Genomic DNA, 19,803 nt, shown 5'->3' with positions numbered 1-19,803 from the left:
TTTTATGCAACAGGATGGAGTAACAGTAGTAATAGTAATAATAATGAAATGCTTAGCATTTCACACTATCAGGGAACAAAGTATTTACTTAACCCACTGACATAAAATCTTATCATCATTTTAAGCCATCAGCCACCGCTCACATTATTTGAATATCTAAAACGCGATCTCTGAAAGGTGTTAGAAACAAACCTGTGACTGTAACATCCTTAACCTGGCAATTGTCACAAACAATGGTGTATATTTGCTGTAAGACTTCAGGAGTAGAAGGGAAAAACACTACCTGAAAAAGAGAAGTGAAATAGCAACATCTGTAACTGCTTTCTCCCCAGGAAGTAATAAACTTCAATTTGTAAATGTTTACTAAAGGACAGCTCTATTAGTAATTAAATTGTATATTTGCAAGGAAGAGTGTCACATTCCCTTAATACAGACCAGAAAGAAATAGGTGTTTTCTGGGTCACAAAGCTTACCTGTGTGTATCTGGAAGGTCACCAGAAGCATAGGCAGCCTGTTGGGTTAGTTGTACGAATTGCACCCTCAGAATTGGTCACTTACTGAGCAATGTCACTGCTGCCTGTCAAGCTACAGTGATGTGAGCCAGGCAGCTGCTGTGTGCACTCCCTCAGCTCTGCCTCAACAAAAAGGATTCAGGGGGCTAAAACTCTGCAACATTTGGCTCCAGCAATGTTCTTCTGCCCGCTATCCATCACAGCCTGCAAGCCTAACTCGTGCTAAATCAATCTGATCCTTCCCTCCCACACGTGCCTGGCCCTGCTGAAGCAATACAGGTGGGAAGAGAGAAAGGAGGAGAAATGTTTCTCATTATTCACACCTGCTTGACCCGTTCCTCTTATCAGCAACCAGGAGGTACTTGAGAAATGAAGGGCTGGAGGCTGGCCATGCCCTTGATGGCACTCTTCCTCTCTTCATAGTTATGCTATAATAAAATATGACCCACATCAGAGAAAGCAGAGGTGGCAGCTATTAATGCACACCTACCGCAGGATCTTTTTCAGGAAAGATCACAGCAAAAGTGGTGGATTTGTACCTGCTGCTCTACAATGATTTTTTGTTTTTGTTTTGTTTTTTTTTCCAAAATGTTCTTTCTTTTCAAGGAAGTTCAGAAATGAAAAGTTACTTGGACTTGATGCCCCAGCTGGAGTGAAATAAGGACTCTGGTGTTCTCAGATTCCTGTTTTCTCTACAGGATTCTTTGCATGTGGGAAACCTGAGTGGTCTCTGAGAGGTTTAAGGAAAACCTGGAAGCTGCAATGAAAGACCCTCCAATAAGACCCACAATTGCAATTCTTCCAGCATAATCGCACAAAAGGATTTGAGCACTTTTGTTCACACAACTCCAAATTCCCAAGGTCCAGCCAAGATCTTCTAGAATGATCTTGTTTGCTAAAGTATTTGGTAAGGTACAAAGACTTTCTATAGCAGTTGGTACTAACCTCTACTGTTATACTCTCCCCTGGAGCTAGCTTAAAAAGAGCAGGGTGGATTCCAAAAGGATCTTGAATCACAAAACCAACAGTGGCAACATCCTAAGGTGTTTAAAAATACATAAAAAATTGATCAGGTTGTTTATAACATACAGGGTTACCTAAAACAAGCAGTATGCTACAACATCACTGTTCTACCTCTTATGATCTATTTTTTTCATGCATCTGAAAAGTATGTGGCCTATGTATATGGTTTAATTAGAAGAAATGCTTCATGTTTTATAATTCACTTGGTGAAAGCAGGAGGGAAGGTGGCGTTTCCAAAGACAAATTCTAGTGTCAGTAGCCCCAGAATTCATGCTCATGGAAGAACAGCTACGCACAGAAGCTCTGCCTGTGTCTCCATACTTACAACTCACTTTGAGTTGGAACTGTAAAGCATTTCAGGGGGGACAACCTGGCACATCAGCTACCCCATTAGCCTTTCCTCCAGCACATAAAATGCCAATCTAGTAGTCACATCTTCTCTTCTTTGTCCCAGACCCTGTTTTGTGACGGAAAGCTAAAGACAGAGCATTATTGGAGTAGACTGTTAGTGTCTACAGGTGCAGAAAGGTGGTATCTTTGGTGAGAAGGGAGAGGAAATAACATCAAGGGGAGGAGGTGCCAAACTCTTCTCTTTAGTGATGAACAACAGAACCTGAGGGAATGGCAGGAAGATGTGCCAGGGGAGGTTTAGGTTGGACATCAGGAAAAGGTTCTTCACCCAGAGGGTGCTGGACACTGGAACAGGCTCCCCAGGGAGGTGTCACGGCCCCAAGCCTGACAGTGTTCAAGAAGAGACTGGACAACATCCTCAGACACACATGGTGTGAACTGTGGGGTTGTCCTGTGCAGGGACAGGAGTTGGACTTGATGATCCTTGTGGGTCCATGCCAACTCAGGCAATTCTACAATTCTATAATTAATCAATATTAGAATTTATTGCATTTCTATTTGCTTTAAGAGTAAGATTAAAGTTCAAACCAATTGTCCTTTCTCTAATCTATGCCTACGTTCACCTCACCGCTGATCAAGACAACTTCTTCCAGTCAGCCTGGAGCACAAGCAGGAGGTACCATAGAATCATAGAACACCAGGTTGGAAGGGACCACAAGGGTCACCTGGTCCAACCTTTCTGGCAAAAGCCCAGTCTAGACAAGCTGGCCCAGCACACCCTGTCCAGCTGAATCTTAAAAGTGTTGGGGAATCCACCACTTAGACATTGGGGAATCCACCACTTCCCTGGGGACATTATTCCAATGGCTGATTGTTGTCACTGTGAATAATTTTGTATGGAGATCTGGGGAGATTAGTTTTGATGATAAATGTGAATCTCTGAGGGATGGGGACAATATAGATGTCCCTAGCAAGGCACCATGACTTCTGTGCTAATATATCATGAATAGATTAGTGTCAGGGCATCTATACCATACCATACCATACCATACCATACCATACCATACCATACCATACCATACCATACCATACCATGTCCAGTATTTCCCTCCTAATCACTCACCCTGAAACTGGGAGGTGGCCAGGCTTTCTTTGGCATTATACAGAACATCCCAGTGCTAAATCCCTCATTTCTGCACAAAATCATCATTGATTTTATTCCTCCAACAAGACAGGAACCACAGTCTATAATGTGAGGCACTGCAATGAGTAACATAGAAAATCAGACTACATGGACAGCTGGAAAAGCCAGCTACTTCTTAAATAAATCCTCACAGACATTACTGCATATCAATATGCTAAGTGCTACGATCCTAAAAAGCCTTAAATTCTTTCAATTTGAAAGGTAAACACTATGAGGTGCATTTTTCTACATTTATCTTACTTTTTAATGGTGCTTCCTACTTAAAGACTTCATTGAATGACGACGAAATGATTATTTTTAAAAAGCTCCGTGTTACAGGAAAGGTGAATTTACAAAAAATCAAAGCAGGTTTCAGCAAAATTAATCCTGGTTGTTACAGCTGAGGCTCGATATCTGAGAGGTGAATCCTGCAGATATGTCATATCCCTATATAATTAATGTAACGCTCTGTGAATATTAATTAACAGCATCAAATAACTAAAACATAATTCCTTAATATTTAGGATTAGTAATTACAGTTAGTAGTTTGAGAATTGACAAGACACAAACCTAGAAAAGTGGCTCCTGCTCACAGTGAAAAAAATGAGCTTAATGCAGCAAAAATAAATAGTTGAGGAAAAATTTGACAGGATTGCATTTAGGAACTAATAAATCTGCTAAATAGATATCCAAATAGATATCCAATAGATATCCAAATGTAGAAAATGCTTGTCCACATTGTTTTGTGACATAAAATTGGAGACAGTCAAACAAACAAACTAAAGCGTCCATTTAACTTTACAGAAATGTAAGAATCGGACATTACTGACATGTTAACACTGGAGGTGGTCGTTTAGCTTGGATCGGGATCACAAGAGGTTCTGATACTTGGGTCTCCACTATTATACAATCTTCATAATCTCCTAATGATTCAGGAATAAATTGGACTGTATACTGACATGTCATCCCAGGAGCAATTTTTCCTCCCTTTCCTGGAAATTTTCCTTTGGAAAAAAAATGCAAGGAATTAAAAAATTCAAACTTCCCAAAGTTAGCATATGTATTTATGATCACATCTCCTACCGTAAAGGTGCCTGTGAACCCTTCCCATATTGCCTAAATCAAGCTGATAAAAACAAATGCCCACAAAGGGTTTGCCAGTGTAATCTGAACTGAACTCAAAGAAGACTTTTTGGCCGAAATATACTTCTTCTAACTACAGAAAACAGAGTGAGGAGAAACCTAGTGCCGTTACCCAGTTTTCCTCTGCCAAAAGATGAGACTTATGTGGGGGCAATTAACTTCTAAATATTCCTCCAATGATGCAACTGAGATACCACAATCTCCTCAGGCAATCTACCCCAGTGTGTGGCTATCCCACTATAGGAAAGACGTTTTTCTTTCCTCTTTCATCTAATCTTCCTTGCTGCAACTGATGTATGTTATTCCTTGTTCTCCCCCACTAATGGTTTCAGTGGTTACTATGTCTGTTCCAAGAGGAATTTTGGATAGGACTCAATCTGGTTATTCCGCAGATACATTTCAATCTAACCGCAAACATTTTAATGTTAGTTACTCTTCTTGAATTCCTCATTAGACCATTTGAATCTGCTTAGGAGTTGGATGTGAGTGGTCCTAGAGACATGAGTCAGCTTTCAGTTTCTAAAGAACTGAGCACTATGGGTAGCAGAACCAAACAGAATGTCTTTGCAAAACCTTTGTTCAAGCAGATAAATTACACCTCTTATGTGTTAACCTTTTAAAGGCAGTAAAAATAACCCTTACCTGACCCAATGGCAAATGCTGGAGTAGAGGGGGGGATAAGTCTTAATGAATGACACGTTGAAGTGATGTTCTGCAGCTCTACAGTTGTCTTCATTCAAAATAAAATAGAATATGCCATTGTATTTATCATCACTCATTATAACATTTACAATTCCCTAGTGCTCTGCTAGGAGTAGTTAATTTATCATCACAACCGGCCTAAAAATCTCAATTTATTCAATAAAGACTGAATCAGATACTAAAAAAATAACAAACAAGCAGAGACTGAAAAGGATCCCTTTTAGTTTTCATCAGTGAGTGTGTCAGTGGCAGGTATGAAAGAAGGAAGCTAAGGGGTCATTAATTCAATATAAGGGTCATTAATTCAATATAAAGAAGAAACTCAGACTTTTGTTAAACTGGGGAAAGCCAGAAAGATGGGGTGAACTGCGTAGATCATAGTGGGATGTAATGCTTCTCAGGGGTAGAACTAACCCTCTGCAAAGAAGTTCTTACCTCATAAACCTGGCCAACTTCATAATCAGAAAACAAAACAGTAGGTGGATTGGCAAGAAACACAGGAATAAATGAGGTATCACTGAAAGATAAAAATATTGAGACATTTCCTTACTGCCTAGTTCTTTAAATACCATATTTATTTAAAGTATTTATTTAAATACTTTAAATAAAATGAGAAATTGCAAAATGTATCCTTTGGCAAAACCAAAATGGCATACAGACATCCTGTTTCCTAAGAGACCATGCAGACATTTAACACCAAATATCTATGTGCGAATCCACAGCAATTCTATAGTGGAACTCTCTGTATGCTCCTGCTTAGGATCAATAAACCATATATACTTCATACCCTTTATTATCTTCTGCTTTTCTTCTGGCTGTGGTTTGTTCCACCTTTTCTTGAGAAATGACCAGAGATTTGCCTCCCTGCAGGGCATTTGGTGGGAAGAAGCGAGGGTTCTTCAAGTAATTCTGTCTTCTCTCAAGTTTGGCAAGGTAGGCACGCTCGCTTTCTTCCTCTGCTTTGCTCTTCTTATTTTTCCAGGCTGGCTTCTGGGAGGCACTAGTTTTCTTTGAAAAACAAAGACCATAGCGCAAAATTAAACACGGCAAATTCGAGGATGATAAAAAAGGGTATCTGTACATGCCTAATTAAAGCTATACAGCACTGAAAATTCATGTAGAAATACTGTATTTCTCTTAATAGATCAAATAAGTAACAGATCCAAATCAACATGTTGATATTCATCCTTTATTACAGGAGCAGCAGTACGCCCTACAGTTCTGCCAGACTAAACCAAATAAATCTGTAAAATGTACCTTATTTGTCTTTTTGGTGTGGTGGTCAAGGTCTGGAGTCGAAGGCAGAGTTAATGTGCTTAAAGAGATACGTGGCAGACTACTAAATACTTTCTGTAGGTGTGCAGGCGTGTGGTCCTGCAAGACCGAAGAAAGACGCTGTTGAAAAGAAAATGAGTCTCTGAGGTAGCCAGGTTCTGATTTTCCTGCAATTCAAAATAACATATAATTCTATAAGAGAAAAGCATGAATTATAAGCGTTTATTCTATGCCTGGGTATATTAATTTATTTTAGTCTTGCTGATGGTGAAAACACACTTTAAATCCTCTACAATTCATTTATAGCTTATTTTGCACAAATGAAGAATATTGCTTTAATAAGAAAGCTTGATAAATACTAATTAAACAAGCCATATGCAAAGCAATTTATATGAAGCTCAGAGGCTATGTTAATCTTACAAGTGATTGGGACTTAGAATGTCCTTTTCAGTTGAAAAAGCATCTACATGTTTGACTTACGGAAGTTAGAAAATTGACACACAGAGGATGTACCATCTAGTCCCACGTTCCTATAGTTAGACAACAAAATCGTCACCTCAGAGGAAACTCTGAGATGTTAAATTTTTGGCTTTGTTTGGAATTAGGATGGAAAAAAAACCTTTGAAATTTGTGACTAAATTGATTATTCTGAAATGTTTGTTTTGACTTGACTGAAAAACTTCATTTTAATGATACTAAAACCTTTCCCCAGGGCTCACAGATGCATAAAAGAAGTGAAGTCTTGACATTACCCAAAAGGTTTTTCTTACTGGTTTTCTTTTGCAAATTAAACCGATGTATTATTTTTAGAGCTGGAAAATGTTAAACCCAAAATAAAGAATACCATTTTATTTCACTGAAAACAGTTTTTACTGTAATGTGACACTTCCCTTGTCTGTATACAAGATGTAGTTGCAGTTTTGTGCTAATGGAATGGAACAGAGGCAGAGAAGTAACAATTAATATAGGTTTTGTGTCAGGTGCAAAGAACTGTAAATAAGTGTGCTACCACCATTGAATTCCAATTTAAGCATATTTAAATTCAATAATCCATTAATTCAATAATCCATTAATAAATTTAATTTATCAATTTTATTTTGACAATGTCCCTTCAGTGGTATTTTATGCCTGTAATGCTTGTTTGTTCTACTTTGGCAGCAAACTGTAAAAATATACTCAGATCTGCTAGATCCTCCAATGCTTCAATTCTTACAGCGTGTTCTAAAAAGTCTAAATGATTCTCTGCTTTAAAAGTTACCTCTTGGTGCTCTAGTAACAGGTGATTTATCAGTGATGTAATCATCAGGGCAGGTTAAATGATGTTTTCTGAGAAGCTCATTGTCCACAATCCACCTAAAAGAGGATGGCACTGCAACAGTAAAACAAACGCAATCAAAACCAAATGCAAAATCTTAGGCCCTTAAGATGCACTGTCTTGGTCAATCCAAGGTAATGTTGTTTTCGTAACTCAGCAGTCTCAGGTAATATTTTTGGATAGAGAAACAGTCTGGTATTTTAATGCCAAGACTCGGACATGCATCTCCACAATTCTAAATTCAGTTCAAACCCAGCTATGTAGCCATCAGAGAATAATTTGATGTCTGTTTGTTGCTGCTATATATCAAGGTGTATATTCTTGTAATAAAGTTATGTTTATGCCATTAATTGGAAATTTAATATCTTGAAAATGAGCTGGTTCATTGTTTTCTCACAGTGTTAAACAAATGTTACTCTAATCTCTGCACGAAACCCTTCAAAGTTGCTTTATTGATGTAAAGCCAAACTAAAAGCTCACCGAGTCATCAGTCCTACCAGTGATTCTGACAAATATTGTGTTGGTCTCCACGAATCATAAGTATAAACTGGTGAGAGACAGTATTTCCAGAATCCTCACCTGATGGCAATCCGATTTTGTGGAAATCTTCCCCCACATCAGCCTTCAGCATGTTCAAGGCCCTTTCTTCTTCAGCTTTTGCTCGGCTCTGGGCCCAAATGATCTTCTCTTCCACTATGTCAGCTTCTGTTAGTCGGCACTTGTACTCAGCAAGAAGCTGCCATGGGTGAATGTAGAGAAACAAGTCACAAATTATTTAAGATCTCCTTGCAAACAAATGTTTTCTTTGAGAGATAAATAAAGATAGCCCAGTAAAAACATCATTATTTTACAAGCATTAACTGGCCTGGTAAAACACCGTCATTGCTATCATTTAACTTGCGCTGGGTAAGAAGCACAACCCAAGAAAAATGTGTGGAAGATGATGTTGAGAGAGGTTCTCCTGCCCCTCTGCTCTGCCCTGGGGAGACCACACCTGGAATATTGTGTCCAGTTGTGGCCCCTCAGTTCCAGCAGGACAGGGAACTGCTGGAGAGAGTCCAGCGCAGGGCAACAAAGATGCTGAAGGGAGTGGAGCATCTCCCGTGTGAGGAAAGGCTGAGGGAGCTGGGGCTCTGGAGCTTGGAGGAGAGGAGACTAGAGGGGTGACCTCATTCATGTTTATAAATATATAAAGGGTGTCAGGAGGATGGAGCCAGGCTCTTCTCAGTGACAACCCATGATAGGACAAGGGGTAATGGGTTCAAACTGGAACACAAGAGGTTCCACTTAAATTTGTGAAGGAACTTCTTCTCAGTAAGGGTAACAGACACTGGCCCAGGCTGCCCAGGGAGGTTGTGGAGTCTCCTTCTCTGCAGACATTCCAACCCGCCTGGACACCTTCCTGTGTAACCTCATCTGGGTGTTCCTGCTCCATGGGGGGATTGCACTGGATGAGCTTTTGAGGTTACTTCCAATCCCTGACATTCTGGGATTCTGTGAACAACTCTCAGGGCATGAGAGATTTCAGTCTTTTACCTTCTGTGGGACAGTAGCAACCGCACTGTACTTTGCCTAGAAGCATAGGATTATATTTAAAATGAATGTTCCTTCCTAGTTACTAGGAAGGTTTCTAAAACTCCAAAATATCCCAGTAGTGATATTTCACTTCTCCTGACATATTTTTGGTTCACTCTGCCCACTGTGGTAAGTGCTTTACAAGCACAACTCAAAAGAAAATTCCTGTCTCAAAGAGGTATTAGTGTGAGTTAGAGAGAATATAGCAAAGACACAAGCCTGACACCAAGAGAAATTGATAGACATTGATCTCAAGAGTATCTGTAGCCCACCTGAGCATTCTGTAGATCTTTTAAGTCACAAGGTTTAATCTTTTGGCTCATTCAATTGAATGAAATATTTTACTTAATAGAATTAAATAAGTCCATTTCATTTTTTAAATAGAAAGGGTAGGGTGCATCTCAGCTAAAATGAGATGTTTCCTCCTGTCCTGCTCATTCCGGGATCCCTTCACTGTCACTGGAATCCAGGATATGACACCACCCCGTGCCAAAGTTACTGCTTCAAATGGATCTGATGGATTGTGGCCTCAAAGCACCTTGTTTGGTGCTTTTTTATCCTTTTTATGATGATACAAAGAGCCTTAAGTGACTAGTTTGGGTGCAACATACATGTTACGGACAGTAATCAATTGACATGAACCTTATCCAAACAGAAGCACTCCCATTTATTGCTCTCAACATACAGCATCCCCCAATATATTCATAAACTACTCAAAATAAATAAAAACTTCAGATTTTTCACATCTGATAACCTTTGAAGAGTATATGATGACACAAAAGTGAAAAAATACCTGTTGCTCAAGTCATCCAGCAACAGCCTCTACTTTTATACACTGATGATACCCATCAGAACAATGATTAATACAAGTATTTTGCATTTCTAGTGTTGATTTCATCCAGGATTCCCAAACAGTGTTGCTAATGGATTACGTGTCATAGTGCACCACTAGGGTAAGCATATATAAATAATAGTTTCAGTATATGGTTTCAAAATGCAGCACATGAGAATACTTTATTGTAACATAGTAAGTCTAATACACCGATCAGCAGTTACAGGGAGAAGTTGTCAACCAGTACAACAGGCATTTAAAGGGTTACTTGTTATACTGGTTTTACTCTGAAAAGTCTTCTAGACCTGAGAATATCATGAGGGAACATGTGGTCAATATTAATTTATATGAAAGGTATATGAAAAGGAAACTGTGCTTAAGTAAATTTCCATTAAAATGTCAATTCCAGGTTCTCCCCCTGCTTTTTTTATTTTATTTTACAGCAGAACTAGAAATTACAAAGTAGCAACAAAACCTGAACAGAGCCCCAAACTCTGACTTGACTTCGACTTGTACCTTCTGCAGCTCCTCCGTGAAAGCCTCGTGATAAACATTGTCTCCTCCTCGGGACTTGATCCAGTTTGTCTCCAAGTCCGCCCCAATGACATCTCTACTGTACAGGTCCCCAAAAGTGTCGGCCAGTAAGTGGGAGATGTCCTGAGGAAAGAAAAGGAGGATGTTGGTGCTGATGGCCTGAGATGGGATTGGAGAACCCGGGGTGAGATTTGAGGGCATGTGCAAATGGGTGGAATTAGTGAAATGAGGAGGAAAAGCAAGGGAAAAGGGCTGGGAAAAGTACCTGGGAAGGATCCCAAAATGTGACACACAGTGTGTGTGCAAGTGAATGCTGAGGTGTGGAGGTGAGGAGAATAATAGAATCATAGAACGTCCCGAGTTGGAAGGACCCACAAGCATCATCGAGTCCAACTGCTGTCCCTGCACAGGACAACCCCACAGTTCACACCGTGTGTCTGAGGACATTGTCCAGTCTCTTCTTGAACACTGTCAGGCTTGCGGCTGTGACACCTCCCTGGGGAGCCTGTTCTTGTGTCCAGCACATTAGCTTGCCAATATAATAGGCCCAGATCAGATGTTCTACCTAAGGGCTGACACACGGAATAGGGCAAAAAGCCCATGTTTATATCCCCCCCAATTCCTGGCTGCAAATTCCCTCCCCTGTTCCCCATGGGTTGGTACTGCAGGTTTACAGACTGCCCAACCCTGCCTCAGTTTACCTGTCTTATTAATTGAATTCTAACAACCCCCTTCCCCTTATTGATTTATTTAAAATATGGATTTCTGTCTCTCTGTCCACCCTTCGCATGCCGGGATTAGTTCAAAGAGACTTTGTTTTACACGAAGGATTCATAGTCTGATGTCTCTTTGATAAGGGGAAGGGGGTTGTTAGAGTTCAATTAATGAGACAGGTAAACTGAGGCAGGGTCGGGCAGTCTGTAAACCTGCAGTACCACCCCATGGGGAACGGGGCGGCAATTTGCAGCTGGGATTTGGGGGGATTTGCTGAGAGATCCTGCCTGGCCCTATTATATTGGCAAGGTCATTGTTTCCTACAGGGCTGGCATTGGGTTGTGGGGGGTGTGTGCCAGATCTGTGTATGTGTGAGGCTGTGTATATGAGGCTGGTTTCGGGGTGTGTGTGTGTATGAGGCTGTTTTCGGGGTGTGCGCGCCCCCCTGCAGCCCAGACCCACTCAATTACCTGCGTGCCGGGACAGGGGCTCCCCCCGGCCATGCCCAGCCCGGCGCTGGGGTCCCCTCGGCCCCCTCAGCTCCCGCCGCCCCCGGGGCCTCCGGCCGCGCCGCCGTTGCTGAGCGACCGTGTGTGCGGGCAGGGCCGGGCCGGGGCGGAGTGAAGGCACCGGGGGTTGAGCTTCGGCTGAGGCCGCCCCGGAGCGGGATAACGGGGGCAGCCCCCTCACTCCCCTCCTTTGGCTCCCTCACCCCTCACACAGCGCCCCGCAGCCATGGCCGCCCCTTCTGTTCGTGCTCCCGGTGACGGGAGGGCCGAGGGCAGCACCCCGTCTCTGTGAGCCCCATACCCGCTTTCTGCCCTACTGCTGTCAAAATAAACGCTTTTTGTTCTGTTTTAAAGCACAGATGAGCTGTATGACTTAATAAGAAAGGAAATAAAGTGTTGACTTGGAACTTCTGAGGGGATTTGGGCTTTCTGGGAGGCCTGGGTTGGCCTCTCCGCCACCGCCAGGCTCCATGGGTTTGGCAGCTGAGGGAAGGAGACAAATGGTCTCCCTTGTCCCAAGTCTTCCTTGTCCCATGTCTCCCCCGTCCCATGTCTCCCTCGTCACCGTGCAGGTCAGGACTCGTCCCTGCTGCTGCAGCTGAGCGCTGGGAGATGGGGTAATTCATCATCAGCCCGAGAAACCATCCATCTTCCCTTTCCGCCAGCCAAGGCGCCCTGGCTGTGTACGCCGGTTGCTAACAACAGCCGCTTGCTCCTGCTGAATTGTGTGGTATTTTCCATAGAAACCATCCTGGCATAGCATTTTCTGCTTGTCCCGCCTCCTCTCTTTTTTTTCTTTTTCTTTTATTTTTCTCTCCCTTTGCATCTTGCTCTGAGTGAAGGAACCAGACCCTGCAGCTTCTCCATCGCTCTCAGGGTCATTTGGCTCCATTTGGGTTCCTATAAAGAGGGTTTGCAGGGGCTGGAAGTGGAGATGGGCAAAGTTACTGCCCTCTGATGGTACTTCATGGAAAATAACCAGTGCAAAAATAATTATAATTTGCCAACATTTGTTTTTCCGTAAACAAATAAGCAAAAGGTCCCACGGCAGCCGTGGGGGTGGTTGAAAAAGTGATGTTTGTAGGTATGTGGCACATGGGCTTGTGACTATACTGTGTCACAAGCTTCAGTTCATCAGTTCACCAAAATCTGTGCTTGGAATAAGGCATCAAATTAGACTCTGAGGCATTGCTGTGCTTTTAGTTTCCCTGTAAAAAAGTGAAACTTGGCCAAAGGGAAAGCTCAGCAAATCTGCAATATCCTGTTCTGAAGTTCAAGGCGAGTGAGACAAGGGTAGGACCAAGTACCTGTATTTTCCCATAGAAAAGGCTCACAACTTTGTTTCTGTGCAGGCACGTAGATGGGTCCTTGCCTTTAAAAGTAGGTTAGAGCATCCACATTTTGTCACATTTCCATCTCAGAATTCCAGCTTTTCTCATCATGTGCTATTGCAATTGATTATAACGTCTGTTTGCTAACTGGAATGTTAATAAAATCCAGCATTTTTGGAAGAATTCTTTCCCAGCCTTTAGGAAAGCCTTAAAGTAGTGGCAATAAAGCAGATGTTTTTGTTTAAAATAGCATATAGATTTACATGAAAACTGAGTGTGTGGAAAAAACTTTCTGTACTTTCATCTTTATTGTCTTTCAGTAACATGCCAAGCAGATTATCTCCGTTTAGAAGCTCATTTATTTTTTTCCAAGTGCAATCCAGAAGCTCACCATGAAATCTGGAAGTGAAGGTGAGATCCATCTGCCCTCTACTCACATGCAAGATCAGAGGGAGGGCTTAAACACTCATCCAGATCTATACATAGTTTTTTCCCATATGACACTGATTTATTTTTCATTAGATCTCCATTTTCATACCGTCATCCTTTACTCATATAAACTTTAGAAGAATAAACACCACTATTCACACTATAAAGCTGTTTAATTCACATATCTATTCACATTTCAACATAAATACTATAAAAAATAATATCAATTTGCATATATATCATCTTTTGTATCATCTTTCCAAGGTACTTCCAAAGGCTAAAGTGAAACTCATGCATGTAGGAAATGGTAAAAAACAAACCAACCACCAAACACAAACTTTAGCCTACACTTATAGGTATAGCTTGTCCAAATGTAGACGATTTCTCTAACTGCCATATATGATTTCAACCAGACATTTTACCCTGCATTTCCCTTCTGTGCCATGTAAAGTTGGATTTTATGCTGAGATTTTGGTTTGGATTGTGTGTGTGGATCTGAAGAGACACCCCAGGGATCCACTTTGTGTTCTCGTGTGCAGTGTGGGGCACCACAGCATTTCTCTTGGAGGAAATGAACCTGAAACTAAGCTCTGTGTCTTGTCAGGATCGTATTGCTTTTCTGTATTTATTTTGTATATTTATTTTCTATATTTATTTTGTTCGCACTCTGCAGGTGGTTCCCACACATCCCTTGTTATCCTTGTTTTCTCTTAAAGATCAACTGTTCTCCAAACCCATGCTTTCTGATAGTAACGTATTCAGAAAAGGTTCTTCCCATTGTAACCCCCAAAAATCAACTTACAGCCATGGCAGTGGTCTGTCCAGGCATCCAGGTGCCAAATGGCACTGTGGATAAGGCAAACCCAACTCCTTTCTGCGTGTTAACTTTCAAAGACCATCAGTAACAGAACATATTTATATGTAAAATGGCCAGATGGGATATGTATAAATGGCCAGATGAGATTTGAATTCAATCAGGGAGCTCAAGTACTAATGAAATGGAGAAATAAACTTAACAGCAGAGTCAATTATACTGTTAAGGAGCATCCTTTATTTATCAGTGCTGGGCAACACTGGGGATCATCCTCTATAAGTGCTCCAATGACTGGATGACTTGCGTTGCTTATATTCACATAATTATTACATATGCATTACAATTTTTGAAAATTTTGACCTACATCTATACTAAGAAATAATTGATGATGTTAGTTATACTTGTTTAGCTTCTTACATACAATACATCTATTAATTATTACTTAAATATAAGCTAAGCACTCTGCTTCTAAACAAATTATTACTTTATCTTCTCTCTCCCTCTTGTCATGCAGAAGGATGTAAAACTTGAGAAATATCCCCTTGTTTTGCAGGTGGTCAGAAAGCATTCATCTCATGTCAATCAGTTAATGATGGGCATGTCTTTCATAACTTAATCACAGTATACATGAATTTGGCAGATTCTCTTCACTAGGAGGCAATGTGTACATAGCTACATTGCAGATGGGAACTGTATCTTATGCTTTTTACATAAATAAACAGGCTCAACAGCAGTTTTATTTGCTTTGCTCACATTTTATCAAAAGTTTAGATGGATGTTACGCCAGTAACATGGACAGCTGTGTTCGGCTAACTATAATCTCAAATTATTGTCAAAATACATTCCTTAAATGTGTAAATATTGGACTAGTAATAGCATCCTTTCACTAAATCAAAACAGCTTGTAGAAAAGTTCCTACATTCGTCTTTGTGGCAGCCCCCAAACCTTCACTAATGTCGTTGGACTTCCTTGCAGAGGGGGGGACTCTAAACTGATTCCATTCAGAATCACACAGAATCACAGAATCAACTGGGTTGGAAAAGACCTCAGAGATCATCAAGTCCAACCCTTGGTCCAACTCCAGTCCATTCACTAGATCATTCACTTGATATTTGAAAGGTTGCTTTGAAATGATTAAATTTAGGACACTCTTAAAAATAAAAATCCAAGTTAAAAATACTGCTGAACATGCCACCCCCATTACAGTAATGTAATAATATGGATCCATTTAGAAATATGTGTCCATACGTACCTCAAATAGAATTCAAATTGTATGTCTATAAAAAGATATAAAAAATAATCTTGAGTTATTGACTGGTTTTAAAAAACCCCACAAATCCACAGGATGCAGAATGCATTGAGACTCCAAATATTTTTGGATGTTTTCAGCATTTTTTGAAAACAGGACAAGTGATACAGGTTTCATGTAACATTCTTCATATGCAGGAAAGGGAAACAATACTACATACAATCTTTTGTGCAGGAGGAATTGAACCGCATTGTATAGTTATACCTGGGTAACAGAAAATTATTTCTAATTATTTCTATTTCTTTATCAAAGTCTCCTTCTTGGCTTTGCGTTTTCACGAAACAACTCCCAAAAATACCCTGATGAATTATTCAGTTTGACGTTGCTGCCCTCCAGTGGTGTTATTAAGATTTCCATGTATTCAGGAAAGCCTTTAAAAACAAACAGCATATTAAATCTTTGTTCTGATCAGGCAGCTGAGCAGGTAAAAACACCTCCATTTCAATCTGGCCTGTTTTATTACCCGTGTATTAGGTAATGTGTGTTTATTCACTACAGTTTCAAACCTATATATTATCCTATAATTACTGCAGATGCAGCCAAACAGGTATCACTGGAACGTGCGTCTCCTTTGCATGTTACCATGTATATCTCGAAGATGAACTGAAACCAGCCTCCACAGCTTGACTTTAAAACCCAAATAAAATTTGAAGACAGAGAAAATGGAGAAATAACCTTTGAGTTTCAGGTGAAAAATGCCCAAAGGCTCAGTTTCTGAAAGCTGCCTTCTCATAGTGTTGCAAAGTTGGTTTTTTCTTCTTCAGATGCCCTGGTTAGTTTAAAGATCATCCATTTCTTACAGACCTTGCCTTGCTGGCTGCACTTAGATCATCTCCAGTTCTTTTGGAGACAGTTTGAAATCACCTGCGATGGGCAGTTCCACCTGGAAATCCTTCATTATTTTCTCTTTAAACATCTTGTGTGGAATTATTTTGTGCATGTCTCCCCACGTGAGTCAACCCTTTCACTTGCTTCCACTTTACACTTTCCGACTTAAAGCTTTTCTTTGTCTCCCACTCCTCTGTCCCGTATCTCCAAGCCACTAAAACCCATCAGTGCGTATTGCCACGCTGCTGCTCAAATACTTACCCTGTAATTTCGCTCAGGCCACATGGGATTTTACAAACCACACCCAACATGTAGGAGAAGCGTGTGGAAAATGCATCCACAGAGGAGCCGCTCATTCCTTTCTGACAGCGTCTGCGCAGATATATCACTCTCTAATTAACCTGGAAATGGGCTACGCCTCCCCAACAAGATCCAGCTGCAGGGTGCAGGGCTGGTGTGACCTCTTTTTGTCATTTAGCCCAAAACAGTTTACCCAGTAACATGTTGCATTAAAATTGGTGGTTTTCACTCTGTACTCCACGACTAGCTGGGTGTCCACTGGTTATTTGTAAGGAGTCCACAAAAAAGATCAAGGAAAGCAGCCTCTGGTTAGATTCACAATCTAATATTTGGCTTCTGCTTCTGGATATACCTTTGTTCCCCAAATTAAAGTTTAGCATTTTCACACTTCTAATTTCTTTTTCTTTGGTCATAAAAGCCTTTCTTAATGCTGTTCTTGGTAAATGAGTCTGTTTCTTGGCACAGCATCTACATGGTGGTGGACCACAGGACCTTCATCTCTCCAGATCTTAAAGAATTTGTGATAACAACAAGATTTAACTGATGCATAATAGTGATCTTCCGCCCTTTGGCAACATCGCTGGAGAGATGTCTGTACCTCATACCTACACCATAGATTCCAGGTTTGCATAGTTATATATGTATATATGGACTAGCTTTGTGTGAGCTTCTTATGTCCTGGAAACAATCTAGCGTGGCACGCCAGAATTCCACAATAGTGAATTTACTCTGTTGGGAATAACCTACTGTTTGACTCTTTTCAGGAGGAATTATGGTTCTTTCTTCTTTTGATTTCCTTCTGGGTTTCAGTTTCTTTTGGAAGTTCTCCTTACACAGCAGCCAGGATTTCCAGAAACACAAAGAAACCTTGGAAGAGGAGAAATTTGGGGTCTGTTCCTTCTGCTTTTCTCCCTGCCCTTGGGAGCTCATGTCTGAGGTGACCCTATAACTTCCTTTTTTACCCCTTTATGACTTACCTGGCTGGGCTCATTCAGCCAAACCACGGCTGTCAAAAGGCCACGGCTTGGGCCTGTCTCATGCTGTCCCAGTACCTCCGTACTTTACCAGGCTTTCCCTCCTTATCTTGAAATCTTTTGCACAAGAAATTAAACACCTTTTTTTTTCTTACCTTTATCTGGTAAGTTTTTTCTCAGCTGGCTATTCTAGGGGCTCATTATACCACCTTTTAACATTTCAGGGCTGAATTCTAACATAGGAGCTTCCTAAGTGTTCTGAGCGAGGAAAGATCTCCCAAGGGAAGATTTACTCTTAGCACAGTGATGTCTACACTTCCCTACATTTAGGTGCCTGTCGTGTAAGAAGCCCAAGGATACATAATGCATTTGCCACGGGCTGACAGACATCGACGTAGGTTGTATTTGGGACTGACAGCCTTCTGGAGCAGAAGCAGAAGGCCAGCTGGGACACCACACGGTGCTTGAAATGGCATGAAGACATGAAATGACATGTGTTTAGGCAGCCAAATACTGTTTTTACAGTCTTTGAGTTCAAGGAGCAGCACTTTTACTCCACAGGAGCACCCCAGAGACTGTCAGTGACAGCTTAACAGTTGAAGTATGGCCTGACCATCAGTGCTACACTTTACCATTGAATCTGAGCTAATTTTGACCTGAAAACAACCAGTTTCCTAATGCAAGAAGAAATGCTTGCATTTTGGGGGCTTCACCATATTTTTCATATTCAGCAGAAAGGGTGAATTCTTTTAATTGCATTTGACCTTAAAAATATACACCCTGCATCTCCAAACTGCAGCCCAGAATTATCCCTAATGCATTAGAAAGTGAATGGAACCCTTCAAAAGCTCATTTTAACCTAGGCTGCAACCAAAGCCTTTGAATTAAAAGCATCAGGTCTGCATCCTCATTGGGGCTGAAGAATATAAGGCATGAAACAGAACATGTCACATCATATCCAGCTGGTGTGTTCTTGTGCTGAGACACTGCAACACTTTTAAGCGAAACTGTTCAACAAGCAGCCAAATCTGGGTTTTTTTGGGTTGTCTTATGTCTTGGCAGAGCAGCCCTTTGAACTTTGCATCTAAAGGAGATCCACCACTGATAAAAGCAGGAATGTGCCAGCAATGACGGCAATTTCTGTCGTAAAAGAAATATTGGTGGGGATTCTCACCTGTTCCAGTGAGCAAGTGGCCAGAGAGAGCGGGGAGGCTGAAGTTTTTAGGATTAAATTATTGGCACAGGAAGAACTGATGGCATCATTTGGACAAGGTGGATGCAGGAAGCCCTGGGGAGCTCAGGGTGGTGCCTGAGGTGCCACAAACAGCCCACAACTTCAGGGTTTTCTCCTCTGGTTCTTGTACAGCCCACAAACTCATAGCTGGGATCCCCCCAGTGTGTATTTAATAGCGATGGGATAGCTCTGTGTTCTCGTTTCCGTGTATTGTTCCAACAGGCACGTCTGCAGGCAGTTGCACAAACCAGGTCTCCTACAATCTGTGTAAAGGCTTCGCTGGTTTAGGTGCCCTGCAGTGGAGCAGGAAGGAAATGAGTCATTTAGCCTTTCTGCTTTGGCTGCACCAGGTTTGCAGAACTGATGAGGAGGCACCAAAAAACAACAAAATACTTCCTCGATGGGCAATATTAGTGGTTCTTTCTGCACCCCCTTGGTGTTTTCTTTTCAAAAAGAAAGGCCAGAGGAACGTGGCTGCTTTGGATTCTATCAGGAGTATAAATGCATGATTTTGGAAGTAGTAGTTGCACCTTTACATATAAACTTGAGTTCTACTTTGCACTTAAAGCAAAGTTTCATTATTCCCTTTGTAATAAAGTTATAGAATGTGATCTCAGACTTAAAACACTACCTTTCTGAAGGGTATTTGCTCTGTCTTTTTGAGATATTTCAGCATCTTAATTTGGTTCTCTTCACCTTTTTCAAAGGCTTCCTCTCTTCTGTTTATTGAACTGTGGTAACTTTCATCTTCTGAAATGAAACTAGATATGAAAAGAAGCTAAATTAGAGGTTACGAATACTCTTCTTGAATATGCTTGATAAGATTTTACAAGTTCATCCTTTGATTCATTCAGGAAATTTGTGAGTCTAAAAATTGGTCTAGTAATAAATTGTCACCTTGTTTGATTTTGGTTTT

General features: G+C 41.0%; 1 protein-coding gene across 1 annotated transcript in view; it reads right to left on the bottom strand.

The window, feature by feature from the left end:
* DLEC1 (DLEC1 cilia and flagella associated protein) overlaps positions 1-12,039 on the bottom strand; it is a 44,421-nt gene extending 32,382 nt beyond the window's left edge. The window contains exons 1-12 of the mRNA XM_065050351.1: positions 11,630-12,039; positions 10,428-10,568; positions 8,084-8,240; positions 7,448-7,558; positions 6,172-6,356; positions 5,702-5,922; positions 5,350-5,431; positions 4,855-4,942; positions 3,900-4,073; positions 3,010-3,146; positions 1,458-1,550; positions 193-283 (exon numbers count right to left, since the gene is read on the bottom strand). Coding sequence (XP_064906423.1) covers positions 193-283; positions 1,458-1,550; positions 3,010-3,146; positions 3,900-4,073; positions 4,855-4,942; positions 5,350-5,431; positions 5,702-5,922; positions 6,172-6,356; positions 7,448-7,558; positions 8,084-8,240; positions 10,428-10,568; positions 11,630-11,662 — 1,513 coding nt within the window. The 5' untranslated portion in view covers positions 11,663-12,039. The remainder of the gene's footprint in view (positions 1-192; positions 284-1,457; positions 1,551-3,009; positions 3,147-3,899; positions 4,074-4,854; positions 4,943-5,349; positions 5,432-5,701; positions 5,923-6,171; positions 6,357-7,447; positions 7,559-8,083; positions 8,241-10,427; positions 10,569-11,629) is intronic.
* Positions 12,040-19,803: the final 7,764 nt, after the last annotated feature.

This window comes from Columba livia, chromosome 2 (assembly GCF_036013475.1).
Source record: "Columba livia isolate bColLiv1 breed racing homer chromosome 2, bColLiv1.pat.W.v2, whole genome shotgun sequence".
NCBI lineage: Eukaryota > Metazoa > Chordata > Aves > Columbiformes > Columbidae > Columba > Columba livia.
This window is presented reverse-complemented; position numbering and strand designations above follow the sequence as displayed.